The 15,088-nt window shown below is 52.4% G+C and overlaps 1 protein-coding gene across 1 annotated transcript in view; it reads left to right on the plus strand.

Annotated features, from left to right (window-relative positions):
- LOC100906076 (uncharacterized) overlaps positions 1-15,088 on the plus strand; it is a 33,494-nt gene that overhangs the window by 16,448 nt on the left and 1,958 nt on the right. The window contains exons 2-9 of the mRNA XM_003745131.2: positions 10,231-10,320; positions 10,880-11,014; positions 11,126-11,298; positions 11,519-11,689; positions 12,291-12,365; positions 13,015-13,273; positions 13,422-13,955; positions 14,852-15,048. Coding sequence (XP_003745179.1) covers positions 10,231-10,320; positions 10,880-11,014; positions 11,126-11,298; positions 11,519-11,689; positions 12,291-12,365; positions 13,015-13,273; positions 13,422-13,955; positions 14,852-15,048 — 1,634 coding nt within the window. The remainder of the gene's footprint in view (positions 1-10,230; positions 10,321-10,879; positions 11,015-11,125; positions 11,299-11,518; positions 11,690-12,290; positions 12,366-13,014; positions 13,274-13,421; positions 13,956-14,851; positions 15,049-15,088) is intronic.

Raw genomic sequence — 15,088 nt, forward strand, 5'->3', positions numbered from 1 at the left:
TATGCCCATCTTGGACCCAGTCAGCTCCGTTCAGACTACGGGAACCATGCTAGGAATCCCAATTTGGCGGTCGCTTCTAGAGAAGCTTGCGACCTCAGTCGTGACAGTAGACCATACCGTCGAGAGTCGAGAGCGTTCGCCCCGAATCGTCACCCTTCGAGTCACTGTTTCCGAATACGTTCCCCTAACGTTTCCGCTGGAGGTACCTAGCGGCACCCGACATGCAGCACAACTTGTCGTTGGTGGTAGGTATTCAGCTTACGGGTTAAGGGACGAGTGTCTTTCTCCTCGCTGACGCTTCTCCGTTTTCTTCTCTTCTCTCGCTCGTAGAACGTACACCACGTTAAGCGAAGTGAAGTTCTCATGGTTTGGCACTCCTCCCCGTTCGGCTCGATGTTCCTTCCTCATGCTCCTGCTATCTTGTCTCATTCCGCTCATACCAATGAGCGGATAAGCGATCTCTGAAGCGGAGAAGTTTGCTGTCATGAATTGACCCCTCTTCGTTGTGGGAGGTAAATTTGTACCAACAGTCATCCTGATCGACGTTAAGTCGCCGAGCGATACGTCTGCTTCAGCTTTCTCTCGTTCCTCAAATTATTAAGCTTCTCCTAAACGGATATCCTCACTCAGACTTCCAGCGAGAGATGATCTTGCTTGTTACGGCGTTTTCTACCACGTTGTCAACTTTGCGGTCTTCCGTTCCCATAGCTAGGCGATACGGACGGACTTAACGTCAGTCGTTCAACGCTAAACCACCGGCGCGAGTTCCCGAAGTGAAACAAATCACAACGCTTCGCTCCTTTGGAGTGTCCCGAGGAGCGAGTCTCTTGCGGCCTGTGGTCAAAGCTTGAATGAGAACTCATTCACTCACAAACCGGTCGTTTGGTCGGCGGATCGACAACAGACGGAGTAGCCGAAGATCCGGTTGTGTGGGAGGCTTGCCGAAGTATCACTTTCGTTAACTGAGTAATCGTTCGCTCTCGCCCAAAGCACAACGTCCGTATGGCAAGCCTTAGCCCTTACGTTGCTCTCGGGCTCCGGCGGCTGAGACCCTCTCGATGAGCTTATTTACGACGACCTATCCCCGCAGTCTATCGGGGAAAAAAAATTGAATACGGAAAGTGGAAGAGACACGCGTCGTCGGGATGGACTCCGTAAACACCGAGACGAATATTCGCTTTTCAATTCGACTCGAATATATCGTTCCGTCGAGGCAGACTCGTGGAGAAACATGAAGGGTGGAGTATCTTCCTGAACGGAAACGTAGACGAGCGTCTCGAACTGAATTCTCGATTGTGGGTGGGGCGATCCGTTCAGGCAGCGACCTTCAGGTACGCCCTAGCGAACATAAGGAGCAAATTGATCGGCTCCGACTGTCTGACTGAATGAATGAATGACGCAGTCAAGCTCAATGACAACATGGAAATCGTCAGCGTTATAGAAGCCGTTCGATCGTTTCGCGAGAGGAGCGGCAGAAAAAAATCAAGAATTTCCGAATTGTGCGGCTTGGTAAAAGTTCTATGAACGCGATCCCTCTTCGACTGAATCTGCTTTTTGGTGGTCGATAGCCCAAGAAATAATCGGAAGCAGGAAGGAACGTCACCCACTGAGCCGCGCGTCGTCGACGGCCCTGCTTCCGCCGACAGAAAGACGTATGTCGCCGCTTCCGTCGAAGGGCCATCTGCCCACGCAGATGCCGAAGGCTCAGTTAGCCTGATTTCTTCGGTAACCTGTAACTTCGTTTCCGGCCCGATAGATCCTCTTCCGTCTGACGCCGCCATCCGAGCTCTCAACAAGGTTGACGGTAGAACTGCGCTCTTTTGCGGAGAGCTCCGCCGTTACTAAGCAATTGGTTTTTTCATCCTTCTGGACCGTCGTCGAAGCCGGAGAGCCTCTGAGTAGGGCAGCGAAGCCGTAGTATCGGGTGCCGTCTAAATATTTGTTGAGGAACGCGCGCGGCTCCCTACAAAGAACACGGGGAATTTCGACCTCATTGTAGCCACGGCGCCTCAACGTCAATTCACACCTCATCGCCGCCGTCGTTGTCGTGAGTTTATCGAACGCAGAGCCGCATTAGGGGAAGATCCCTGGCCCGAAGATCTCGGAATAAACAGACTGCGGACTCGAGAAAGAGTCCGCGACCTCCATCGCCCTCGCATCTGTCGATGTTCAGGCCTGACATATGGATTCGCGACTTCGGCTACGAGTTCACAGACAGGAGCCCGTGGGGTCCGGACCGTCGCGTCGTCACGAAAGCGACATCAGGTAGCATATCTTCTGATCTTCCTCGGGCATTGCAGCGTCGCGCGGAGATATTTCCGTTTCCTTCACCGATTTTCGTCCTTGACGGGGGTCCTGACCGCTCCGGTCGCGAAGTCGACGCGAGCTGCGAGAATTCGGGGCAATCGTCAGTCGAACAATTCATCGCGCGAACTTCGGTTTTCTCGGGGCGATCGATTACAATGGATCACAATCAGTTGAGCCTCGCTTGCAACACCCGAGGATCTCGAGGAATTTGTCTGAGAATGTTCTTGCAACTCGTGTGGGAGGATCTCACTCGTCCCTCGCGATGTTTCTCCTGTTCTTTAGCTCAAACGAACTCACAACCCAACGGCAATGAGCTCCCAGCTACCACATCGGATGGGCAGCCCGTGCGGACCACTGAGCCGTCCGTCGGTCACCCTTCGTTCTTCCTGCATCGTCGCCTCTGAATCTCCATTAATTTCTCCGCTAACCACCCGAGCTCCATGAAGGTTCGACGTTCTTGATCTGAACAGGTGCTCGCGGGAAAATCGTCTCGGGGGTCTCTTCCAACCGAAATTCGGTTCTCATGATCCGAGTCCGATATCGTTTTAAGCAAGTCATCTGTCGTTTGGGGCATTTAAAGGGCAACGTAAACGAGCAACGGCACTTCGAAGACAGTTCATGCCAGCAGCTGTACTACGAATGTAGCCGACTGTTCTCCGATCCAGCTAGGAGCAGCGGCGGCGGCTTCATCATCGGTGACTAGCTCGCCCTGCGACTTCACGACTCGATTCTCTCAAGGGTTCCCATAGACTAGAGCCATCTGTTGCTGGTGCCGAGGAGCCTCTCGGCGGTGGGATTCCTTCGCTCGTCTCAGGCTGAGAGACACCGCTAGCGTTTAACGGAGGGGCTTCGCCATGTGAGCGGCACAGTGTGCCCCAAAACTACATTGAAGCGATGGGAGCTAAGCGTACTACTTAGGTGCTCGTTTGACTCAGCACTCGATTCATTTGCCGGACGACGAAGAACAGCAACTGTCGGTATGCGGAGTCGCTGTTGTCTTTCGCTTTCCCCCGTTCCCGGGAATCGACGGCCTGCAACCTGGTCCAGACGGATTTGGTCAGGAACGCGCAAGTTTTCAACCCGTGACCGGACCAACCCATGATGTTCGGTGGCTTGTCCCGTGGAATCAGAAAGGCTTTCGCTGATCGAGCTGAAATTTTCGAGTCTCGTATATCGCTCTCCGAGTCTTTCCCTTTTGAGACTCCCTCGTTCGTTCGGGGCATCCGAAAGACCTTCTGGCCCCGCGGACGCAAGAAAGAACAAAGCATCGAAACTCATTCAGCGGAATGACAACAACACCGTTGACAACAACAAGAACGACGATGTAGGGCCGAGGAGCGGCAACGACAACAACGAGCTCGTCCGCGACGAGAAACGCTGAGATTACGATGATCGACACGCATCCAGAATAGCAACGCGGCGTTCCGCGGTCGCAACGCTCGATTCAGCAATTAGGGTCTCGAGTTCGCTAGTTGAGTAAACATTTTTTTCACGCCGCATCGGCCTACCGGTCAGCTTCACACGCTGCTCCCAGGTTCAAACTCGATGGAGTTTCGTCGACGGACCAACAAACCATTCCCTGGAAAGACGAATGGTGTTCCTTGAGACCCACAAAATATTACCCTATCTCTCGAGCATGCTCGTCGACTCGTAAGCGACGGCAGCAGCAACACCATCGACCGCAGAGGACACTTACTATAAAATATGGCACCGTAAAAGAAAACGCGCATTCTATTTTTAACAGTTCTCCTCTTGCTACCATGCAGAGGTCGTTGCTAGAGCGGACGAAAGAGCGTTCATCTTTCTTTTTATGCAGAACACATGCTCATTTCGAGCGATAAAGAGAGAAGAAGAGAGACAACATGGATGAGCGCGAGACGGACCGGAAAGACGGAACTCCACTATGGCGAATATTGCCAGATACGATCTCTCGAGAGAGCTCGCTCAGGAAATCGCGCGGGAGCGACGACGACTGCAGCGGCATCTCCGAATCGCCTTGAAAACAGAGAGAACGCGACAACACACGCGCCGTCTTCCAGAAGTCGGCCAGCAGTCTGCGCGTCCGAAGTTCTGCAGCTGGTGCGCGCGACCGGAAGCCTTATCTCCTTCCTCTTGTTCTTCCGTCTTGGATTCCTTCCCCGATTCGAGTGTGGGGTTTCAACTCTTGGCCGCCGCGGTAAGCAGCAGCCAGAAAGTCCAGAAGCTGCTCTAGGGGAGCCCAGCCGGTTGAGAGTCGGACGCAGGGCCGCATGGACCAACCCACTGACTGACGGGAGGACGGAGGGACGAGCGGGCGATCAGAAGCCACGTGGCATTTCCTGTCTTGGAACCGAAAGAACAAGCGAGCGAAGAAAAGATTCAAGAAACCAAATTCAGCAGGCTGCCGATTGGGCAGCCGACCGGGCAGGGGTCCATTCAAGCAGATCCAGTCAGTCTGGCCGAGTCCAGATGGAAAGCTCGGAGGGCACCGAACAGCAGCAGTATTAACACCGACGGCAGCTGGTAGACCTGCTAGTCATGGTCGTGTCTTCAAGTCCATATGGGCCCGGACCTCGCGCACTCGGTTGTTTTCTTACGGGGCGGCTCGGGTCTCGTTCAGACTCACGCAGATGAGCTGCCCATGGCGGAAATCGCAGCAGATTGGGAGCTGCTGGCTCTGCAGCTCTCTCACGACCGTTCAGGTTTTGCCACTTGTCGAGCTTCCGCTCGACGTCCGCGTCGGCGTAAAATTCCGTCCAGAGGTAAATTCACATGGGTAGTATTGATATCGTAGTTCGCAGGTTCGGATGTACCTGGGCCTGAATTTGTTCATATGAGAGGATGATCGCACGATCCCGACGAAAGCTGCCCGTTTGAATCTATTGGTCTCCCGTTGAGTTCGGACGAGGTTGCGGTTTTTCGCGGTTGTTAACGGTCAGAGGTTAATGCTCGGGTCTAAAGGTCACACCTCGGAGTGAAGTACGTACATAGTAGGAAGCAACCTACTCGTATCATGTTCTTCTCGCACGGGGAGGTTACTCCGTAGGAATGCGATCGGGGATGCCCGCGCTCTTGGCCTGGTGATCTTGGCCCAGGGCGGAACGGAGCGTGGCCAACGAGGATTTTTGGAGTTTCTCGTCGGTCTGTCTGTCTGTCTGTCGAACAGACAGTCAGGCGGAACGGGATTTGTTTATTCACGTCGCGTGGGCTACGTGCCGGATCTGAAGCTTAAGCTGCTCGTAACTATCGCAGAGGTTCCACGACCAGTTCTGAAGGCCCATCAATTTATGTCGGCTCGCGGCGATTTATTTATCTCCGCGTCTCCCACCCAAATCGGGAGCCCTACGACGCGTCAGCAGACAGAGAGACCCAGAACCCAGTTGGACTGCATAACGGAAGAAAGGACACCCACAGATTTGCGTGTACGACGATCACCGAAGTTCAGTCGGTCGCATCTTGACGCTTCAGAACTCTTTCATTGTGACCTTCCGTGAAGTCGGTCGGGGCATCGGCAATCTGACGATGAGTCGAGCCAGGGAAGGTGGCAAATGACACGGGAGGCTCCTATCTATAGCGCAGTCGGGATCGTGTCCATATCCGCGCCGGGCTTTTGTTTCTTCGGTCAGGCTCTCCGATCTTTTCGCTGCGTCGCTCAGCAGGCCGATCCCCTTCGATCCCCGTCTCGACTTCCATCGAGAAGCGACTTACTCGTGGTTTTGAGTGTCAGCACATGTTACAGTAGTTTATCACCTTGGCGACCAGTGGACATTCCACCTTGCTGATGGCGGGATTCCTGGAAATGTTCGCTACTCTCATGATATTGGGACCCCTGAGCGTGCGGATAACGTAAGAGGAGGGCTTGACGAACTCTTTCGATGATGAGCGGGAATCCCGGAGTGCATTCCGCAGAGTCCGAGCAGATTTATCTTCGTGGCTGTGACTGTATTAAGCTCCTCGCCGGAATTCCTCTTCGGCGACTGATCCCGGTGACGGCTGGACTGTCTCGATGTTGCTTCGTTCTTGGAGGGATTTTTGTTCTGATGACACGTCATCAATTAGTGGGTCTAAGAGCAAGACTCCGTCAGTTGTCTGGAGATCGTCTCTAAACTCGAAGCGAATCTGGCGTCGTGGAAGCTTCCAGGGATTGAGTAATTTGGGGTTCCGCATATCGACTGTTCATTCTCAAGCCGCGGCGAGTCTGGTTTCAACACAAGATTGCCATCTACCTTCGGAAGAGTTCGTTGGCTTTGACGCTGCTCGTCGCGCAGCGCCGTCGAACTCGATCCGCCGACGAAGCTCCGAGATTCCGAGTTAATTATAGAACCATTGTTTTCGCGAATCTCAAAGCTCGGTGCACCATGTTGAATCGATGCGACGCTCTCGAGCTCACACTCGGCTCGAACTTCAGGAATCCTGAATTTCTCCAAACTAGCTCCCGATTCATAAGGAGTTGCATGCGGTGAATGGAGGATACTACGGCACCCATGAATCGATAAAAACCTCAGAAGCCAGTGACGAAAGTAACGACCTGCCGTCGTGAAAATGGAGAAGGTCTGGGGCAGATGTGCTCAACACCAGGTGCGCTGTGTACCTCTCAGGGCGGAGAGAAGTTTCTCCTGTTTTTCGGTGTCTGCTCTGTACGCAGAATACTAGGCCACGAAGCGAAAAGTTTGCGAATGAGCTGCGCGGTGTTCTGAATCCGCCTGTGGAGTAGGATTGGAGAAGCACTCAGCTGGAAAAAAAGCGTCAGTTCGACGCCTACGGATCAATGATTCGTTTAAATGCGGGAGATCTCGACGTTGAGAGCATTTTTTCGGGATCGATTCGAACTCTTCCGTACACAATCCGTTTAGATACTATCAACTTTCGAGATAATTATTGATTCATCGCCATGCTTAGTTTTTACCTAAATACATTTAACTCTGCGGGCCGGAAGGGCTTCGACCCAATGCTCGGTCCGGCCTTCGGTCCGACGAGGATTCGGAGTGAGTTACGCGGTGAGTGAGAGAGTAATGTTAAGTCGAATCTTCGAAAGCTTCGCTCGACACAGTCAAACAGCTCTCTGTGTCTGACAAAGGGGCCCCGGTGACAGTTTAGACACAATTAAGGCAAAACACTGTCGCATATAACGTTCTTAGCCGCACGTCTCCCGGAGTCCGATGACGGTCGGCGCAGAGACAATGCCCCTCGGGAGACGAAAATGAGCTCGAAATGATGCGTCAGCTTCGCTTGCTGATAGCCCCCGATTCTGCTTCGAACCCGGAGTCACTGTGCGGCGTCGTAACCCTCTGATTTTGTTGATGTTCTCGCTCGTGGCACAAGGGAGGGAGGAAAATTCTGGACAAACCAAACAAACAGAGAGGAAGCGACCTCCGGCAAATATTTTACATCTCGGTATGTGTTCCCTCACTCGACATGCACCGGATGTCGTCAACTTGCGTTTCGTTTTAGATCGCTCCGCGGCGACGAAGTTTCGAGTAAGACGGAGGAGATTTGAGTCGGGCATGATAAAACTCCACCAAAACGATTTTGATGCGAAGCGTGAAACAAATCTTCCTCATGGTGTTGGCTTCGATCCCCGAACGGAACTACGGTTCCGCAAAAAGGAACTGTCATCTAGTAAATGGATTGGGATCGCTTCCGAAGCGGAGCGTCCGCGGCGGTCTCGATGAATAGTGGAACGTGCGAAAATAATCGAGATGGATGTTCTCGGATCTCCTGTCCCGGGACAAGCTATGACACCCTCAAAATTCCACGCGAGATCTTATGCGAAATAGCGCCGCGGGCGTGTCGGATCTCTGTTTGTCGTCGGCTCTATCCGTGCATTCAAAATCGCTAGCCGCGAGCCGGAAGCGATGCATGCGCTGATAAATCTACTCTTTAAGATGCGACGCTGCGATATCGTATAAGGGAGAAATGAGCATCGCGTGTTAAAATGTGCTGGTAGCTCGGAAGCGTTTCCGAAGAAACAGGTTTCCATTTCGTTCGATCGCTCGGTCGTGTTTGAAAGCGTGTAAACCATTCTAACGTCGAGTGTCTGCCGGAGTCCACCAACTCCACCAGCCTCTCCGCCGAAAGCTTCGGCCCGGAGGGTCAGGGCACCCTTAGTATGTGAGCAACAAAGATCGATGTGTGCGAGCCAGTTTCTAGGAGGGTTTTAAGATTTTTTTCTGTCTGATGGGTGCCCCATCGCACCGCGAGTAGCACTGGCAGGAGCAGCACATGCTACGCACATGTCACGTTGCGCACGCCCATGTTTGTTTAAACTCCCAGAGCGTCAGATGTCGGACCTGTACTCGAGTAGTAATAATGAATTCTGGCAGAGATCGACCGCGAGCGAACGGACCCAATGGAAACTACGCTAACTTGATTATCCCAGTTGTGCCTCCGAGTTATCTCGATGCTCGTGGCGCTCTCCGAATCTCCTATCGAAATGACTGCTTCCGCGCTCTCTTGAAATGAGGCTTCAAACCTAAGTGGGGCGTCATCGATACCCGAAATAGTTGTGTCTGGTCAATGTTGCTCTACATAGATCTTGATGAGAGAATAGAGTCGACCCTCTCGGCTCGGAACATTATCAGAAGCCCGACGAGATTCCGTCGGCTGCCGACTGCTCACGCTCTCGTCCTCACACGAGTGCGAATTTCCCCGTTCACACATGAGCATAGGCAGTCTGATCTCACATCATGGGGCGTCGAAGGGAGCGGAAAGAATAAATTTAATGAAGCCGACCAATAAAGTATGAAGATCAACTCAATGAAGGTGATCCTCTACTGAGGGCATGCCATCGGATGATCCGCTGGCTCCGAATTTCCTGAAGGTGGCAAACGAGTGGGCTCTCGTTGGAGCGTTAGGTCAAGAGAGTTTCCTTCCTCTGCCGATCAGCGATTAGTTTCCCTTCGATCGCCATTGATCGAATCAACGATCATTCCGTACGCGATCGGTTGCTCGTCGCCTCTAGCTACTCGGATGTGCGCAGCTCCGTTCGGCTTCCTCGGCGAAACATTGGGACGGAATCGACGACTGAAAAGCACCGTCTCTGAGCGGATCGATGTCCACCCTTCTATGGAAGAGCGGGACAACACGATAATGCCCGACCGGAACAATCAATCGCGCGCTCTTTCTGTCCCTTGCTGATTAAGGTTGGCGATTTCCCCCAGCCTCTTGATATTCGTTGACGGAAAGGAGTCGGGAACTGCCCCGAATCCCCGCGCGATTGTGCTTTGCGCCAATTCTGCTGTGGACGGGACGCTTGATCGAGGATACGACTATCCGTCTTTGTCCGTATACAGGTGCACCCGGTCTTCGCGAGGTTCGTGTGCTAAAACAGGCGACGTCAACAGTCGACAGCTATGAATTTCAAATAGAGGATTCGCTTGGTTTCTTCCGAATGACTTTGATATGTTTTCACGCAGCTAGGCAGAACTGTTTTTCGGAGCGCTGAATCGTAATGCGAATGGGTCCGCGACCGAGGGATTTCGCGACAAGATCGAGAATGGCCCAATTTCAGCACGATCAGAGTGGGCGAGCTGGAAACGCCGGGGAGCGCTGTGTATCTCCGCATTATGAGGGAGACCGCACTAGCTGTACAATCGGGACAAGACGAGCCAGTTCAGAATTCCTCCGGTTCTCTGTCTACGAGTCCTAATGTGAAGGATCTCACGCCATTCGAAGCTATTTGTATGCTGTGATCCGGATGGAAAAATTGAACTTAGCGCTCTCTCCAGAGTCCCCCCTCAATCAATAGGGGTAATATGCTCTCACAGCATAGGTAGTTTCGTTTCCGAATAGGTACTCGCAGAGCATCACCCGTCACGCCCGTGTCGAGACATTTCACTGGTGCAATGAATGGGTGTGCGAAGGCTCATATTGATATCAGAAAATATTAAATCCTTGGAGCAATTCAGTCAACTCTCTAACGTAATCTTTCTCTGATTTTCGCAGAAACTAAACGCAAGAAGTTCCATCCGTTTCGAGCGGTACGAAAAATATTCCGCTGGGGGTCCAAAGTGAAGAGGGTCAAATGCCCTGAAGGTGAGTTCGGGAACACCGTTTTTCCGCCTCGACGTCATCAGACCGTCTTCCTCGCTCATTTCCTGAAGGCAGGACCTCCCAATTTCCTATCGAGAGTTCCTATTCTGAAGTACGATGACGGAAGCTCCGAAAAGCGGGCTCTCCAGCGTGGATCCCTCCTCTGGGTCGTATGCACACATACAATCAGGCCACACAATTCGTCAGACGGCTGTGCCGTGCCGGCTCAATGGCGTTTGTGAGAAAAAGTCGTAGAGATTTGTACGTCAGACTCCCTGTAATTCTGTCGCCCCACCGCGACTTCTACGGCCGCACCTGCCTCTCAGACTGAGACCGATGGCTGGGACGATAGCAGACAGCGGCTGCGCGTCCGATAACAGTACTTCTGTTACGTGAGAACTTCATGATGACGATGACGGAATGCTGTATGGAGGCTACGATGTACACAGTTAAATCGGATGCGTTCCGTGACCGCTTCGGGTTCCCATCGACGTCGAGCAGGAACTTTTCGAAGAGGAGGATGGGTCCGAGTCCTTCTCGTAACTAGTTTCCCATCCCTCAGGAGCTACGAACGAAGGAGGAATAATTTCATCGAAAAAATCACTCAGTGTGGGTGAACTTCGGCAAGTGGCTCTGGACCCGATGGAAAGGAGCCTTGACACCGACTCGATGGACGTACACGATCCCAACGCTCTCGGTAGGTGACGTGCGCTCCCAAGCCCCTCCAATGCGGGTTGGCCAAGAAATTCTTCCCGATATGGCATAGATTTTTTGAGTGCCAGGAGCGTCTAACAAGAGTCGTTCGCAGCAGTCGGAGGCGGCGTAATGATGCAGCAAGGGGCCCTGTACTCGATGGGAGGACTTTCTCTATCACACGATTCCGTATTCAGCCCTGACACCTCCACACCCGCAGAAATGGGACAAATAATTCATCCAGTTCCTGTGATGACCGGCATTAGCATCACCAACAGCCTCTTCCAGGTTAGTGTACACGTGACAGAATCGTGAGGACAATTCAGTCGAGAGTTGAGGGAGACTGGGGGAGGGAGCATGTCAAGTATCACTGGCTCAAGATAGTCGGACACGTGTCCGATATGCCATGGCATGGGAATCTGGAAACTTCTTTCCTGGGAATTCGGAAAAACTCCTCTGGGTCTAACGTAGAATATTTTTCTCATTTTCAATTTCCTTCACATCACAGAACAAGTTGTTCAATCGCGTTAGAGCTAGACGAGCTGACGAGGGCGAAACCGATGATGAGGACGAGGATCACGGCCTACCGCGAAGTCCAGATCCCCACACACCGCCAAATCCCGAAAGCCACGCTAATGCAGCCCTTATAGGAAACATGTTGCAGAACTCCACATCGCCCGTAAGCCTCAGTCGATAAATTGCTTTCTCGTCCACCCGATGGGGGTAAAAACAGCTTCGCCGAGAGAGACCGATGTATTATGTTCCGCGATTCGGCCGATTCCCTTCCCGCGCAATATGTGAGCTCAACTCCGACCCAAAGGTCGCCGACCCCAGATATGTTGTTGAAGACGTTCCTACGCAGCTTTCAACGAGTCCCGTTAGCGGCGATGTCCTCTGGAACATCGGTACGAAGGCTTCTATCCGTTTACGTCCCGGACCTCGGGTCGTCAGAATATCTAGCATCATCGTTTTAAGCTATTCAAGAATTTAAGGGGGTCCGGGTGAATGTATGTATGTAGGTACCCTCTGCCACATGAGGGAAGGTTGCTCAGTCGGCCTTGAATGGGAAAGGGTTTGAGAGCGAGGACCTTGCTCTCCGTTACGTGGGATCCGCCCGCTTTGTTACGTATCCTAGCAAGCATACTCCATGCTGTGAAGCAATTTTCCGAAGTTTCCTGGCGAATCGCGGAACATTCTCGGAAGACTCTAGCCTCTCGTGTGATGTCTGACTGAGAGGTGCAACGATCGATCCTGCTAATCATTTCATGGCCGTCACGCAGGGAAATAAAGCGAAAGCGAGGAGTACATGCAGCGCGGGCAGCCTCTCCAGCATGCTTAGTTCCGAAACCGACGAGGTAAGTCCCGGAAACCGAATCATATATCTTAATGAGCTGAGCGAGTTAGAGAAGCCGAACTTCAGCGCATGTGGCTCCGTGTTTTTTCTAAATAGACACTTAAATAGAAACTTCGGGTCAGCAGTTCAGCTTGTTCACCGTTCGTTCCACATCACTGGAATCGGACTCCGTTCCCGAATGAAAAAACGAGAATCGGAAGCTCTGAACCCAGCTCGACGGTCCATTGACAGAGTTGTGGAGAGCGAAAATTCCTTGAGGTTGGGTGGACCGGAAAAATCCTCGTAATATGCGCAATATGAGCACTGACACTCCTCTCCGCTCCTCCTCTTGGCCTACGCTCTCAGCTCATTTGGGCGAACTCAGAGAATCCCGGAGCTAATTCTGTCCTCCGATCGAGACTCGAGAGCTCGCAAGACAGTGCGAGGGAGCTCTCATGCAGGCATACAGACCACGTACCCATGCGTTCATCTATTTAAGAATCACCTTCTCGAAGCGGGTCATGGCTGCTGCTGCCGCTGTTAGCTGACTTTTGCTCGGTCGTCGTTGTGCAACTAATGATGCGGCTCGGATCGATCGAGCCGTCAGCTAAATTTCGGAACCCGACGAGGCTGGACAATCGTCTCATAGAATTCTCTTTATCCCCATGCAGGATTCACTCAGCGCGGGCGCTTCAAACAGCCAGAACAGTTCCACTGGCGCAAGTGGGGTTGACAAAAGTGGCCAATTGAGCCATAATGCCGCCCTCCACAAGATCGCCATCAAACCGAAGAAAAATCATCAGCGAAGAAGGCCTCTGAGGGCAACGCCTACAGAACCTTCGCTCCCAGCGACTCCCGAAGAACGAACCACTCCGAATTCGGCTAACAATGAGGACGACTTCTCCAACTCCGCCGAGCTCCTCGAAATCGGTCGGTACCACAAGCTGCTAAATCGATTCAAGGCGGGCGCGGAGTTTGCCCTCCTTTCGCTATCTTCAGCTCCTCTGACGAAACACTCCCCGTGGATCCTGATCGTTGAATGAATTACTTAATCGAAATTTTCAAATTGTCTTTCCAGAAACGAGCGGTGGATCGGTGTCTGCGATGTCGAGTCGCCCTCTTTCAGTAGAGGACGACACGCCTCTAAGCCAAAAAGCGTCTCCTATTCCGGAGTCAATGTCGGGTGCCGACAGGAGGCGATCCGCTTTCCTCGACGAAACCCCGCCACCAGAGCCAGTAATCGTACCACCGATGGCTGTGGAGGTCGAGTTGATAGAGACACCGAAAAGGAAGGCGCCGCCGGGAGGAGTAGCGATGATCAGTGTTCAGGCTATTCAGGAAGCGCTCAGTGCGAGTAGATCTACCGGGAATCTCGTGCAGAGAAGCAAAAGCATGAAAACGGAGAGCGCCGACGTGTTCAGGACCGAGAACGTCCAGAACCGATTGAGAGTGTCTTCGACGACGGCGGGCGACGGCCACGTCGCCGATCCGGAGAAGACACCGTTATCGGCCCAGAACTCGCCGGTGAAGCGTGGGCTTAACGTCAGCTCGGATTTCTTCCAACGCTCAAGATCCTTCTCAGCCAAAGTTTCAGAAACACATCAGGCTTTAGGTGAGTTCATCTGGAAAACTCTATTCTGTGTGAAATACCCGTTGTCGCCCGATCCTCCTCTCTCCTCCACCCAGTCTTTCGTATCATTTTCTCTCGGATATTGGATGATGTCAATGTTCATGACCGACACCAGGGTCTCGAAAACCCACTTTCGCAAACGGTTCATACCTAGCGCAATAATATCCGCAAGGAGCCGCTATCTCATTCATGAACATCATCATCTGTCATATGTAACACTAACCGTGGTCTTCTGTGTGGTTATGACTCACTCTGTGTTGTATGCATTTTTCCTCCTTCACACGGTCAGCAGCAGAAGGGAATTCTAGTAAAGAGTTGAACAGCTCAGCAAAAGACGAAGTTGTCGTGGATGTGCGTGAGAGCATCAAAAGTCTCGAACGGAGGAAACCAACTCCGCACTGTGGTTCGGTTTCGGTGACGGGTGTCATTGACCCTGCAAAGGACGTTCAAGGTACCCCAAGGCTTCCTGTGTCTTCCTCTCCTAGCTCATCCTCTAGCTCCAACTCCTCCTCCCCCGTAAACCTCAATGCTCGCATATACAAAGGTAGTTAGGCTTGAGTTTCGGCGAGGCTCTGATTTGCATGACGCACGATACGCTTGCACGAACGTTTGCATGATCACCATTATTCGAGGATAGAGTCTCATTCGTGTTCATCTGTTTTTCATTCGTTTCTCGATTGGGGAACTCATTCTCTCGCTTTGCCATTCAAGACTCCCCGTCGAGGTCGCGAATTTTTCTTTCTTCAGCTCGTGATCGTATCTCGGTCTCGAGTCTCTCTCGTATCTCCCGCGCTCACATCCTCGTGATGGAACGCAAATAAATTATTCATCCCGTCATGTCGATCACCTTCCGGTGAACTAAGTTGTCATTGCAACAGCAGGAATCAGAAGACGCGACGCCGAGGACGACAAGTCCACGACTAGTGCCAAAGGATCTCTGAGTGGTTTCTCCGGCCAGGTCTTCGAGAGACCTCGATCCGAATTAATCGAGGGAGTAGAGCTTCGAAGGAAGCCGAAAGAGGCCGACACGGCTGCTCCTCAACAGACGATTGCCGGAGAACCCGAGCTTTTTAAGGTACGTTGGATGCCAAGGTAGAACGCTGGGGACACTTGGC

The sequence above is a fragment of the Galendromus occidentalis genome, unplaced genomic scaffold, assembly GCF_000255335.2.
Source record: "Galendromus occidentalis unplaced genomic scaffold, Mocc_1.1 scf7180000077477, whole genome shotgun sequence".
Classification (NCBI taxonomy): domain Eukaryota; kingdom Metazoa; phylum Arthropoda; class Arachnida; order Mesostigmata; family Phytoseiidae; genus Galendromus; species Galendromus occidentalis.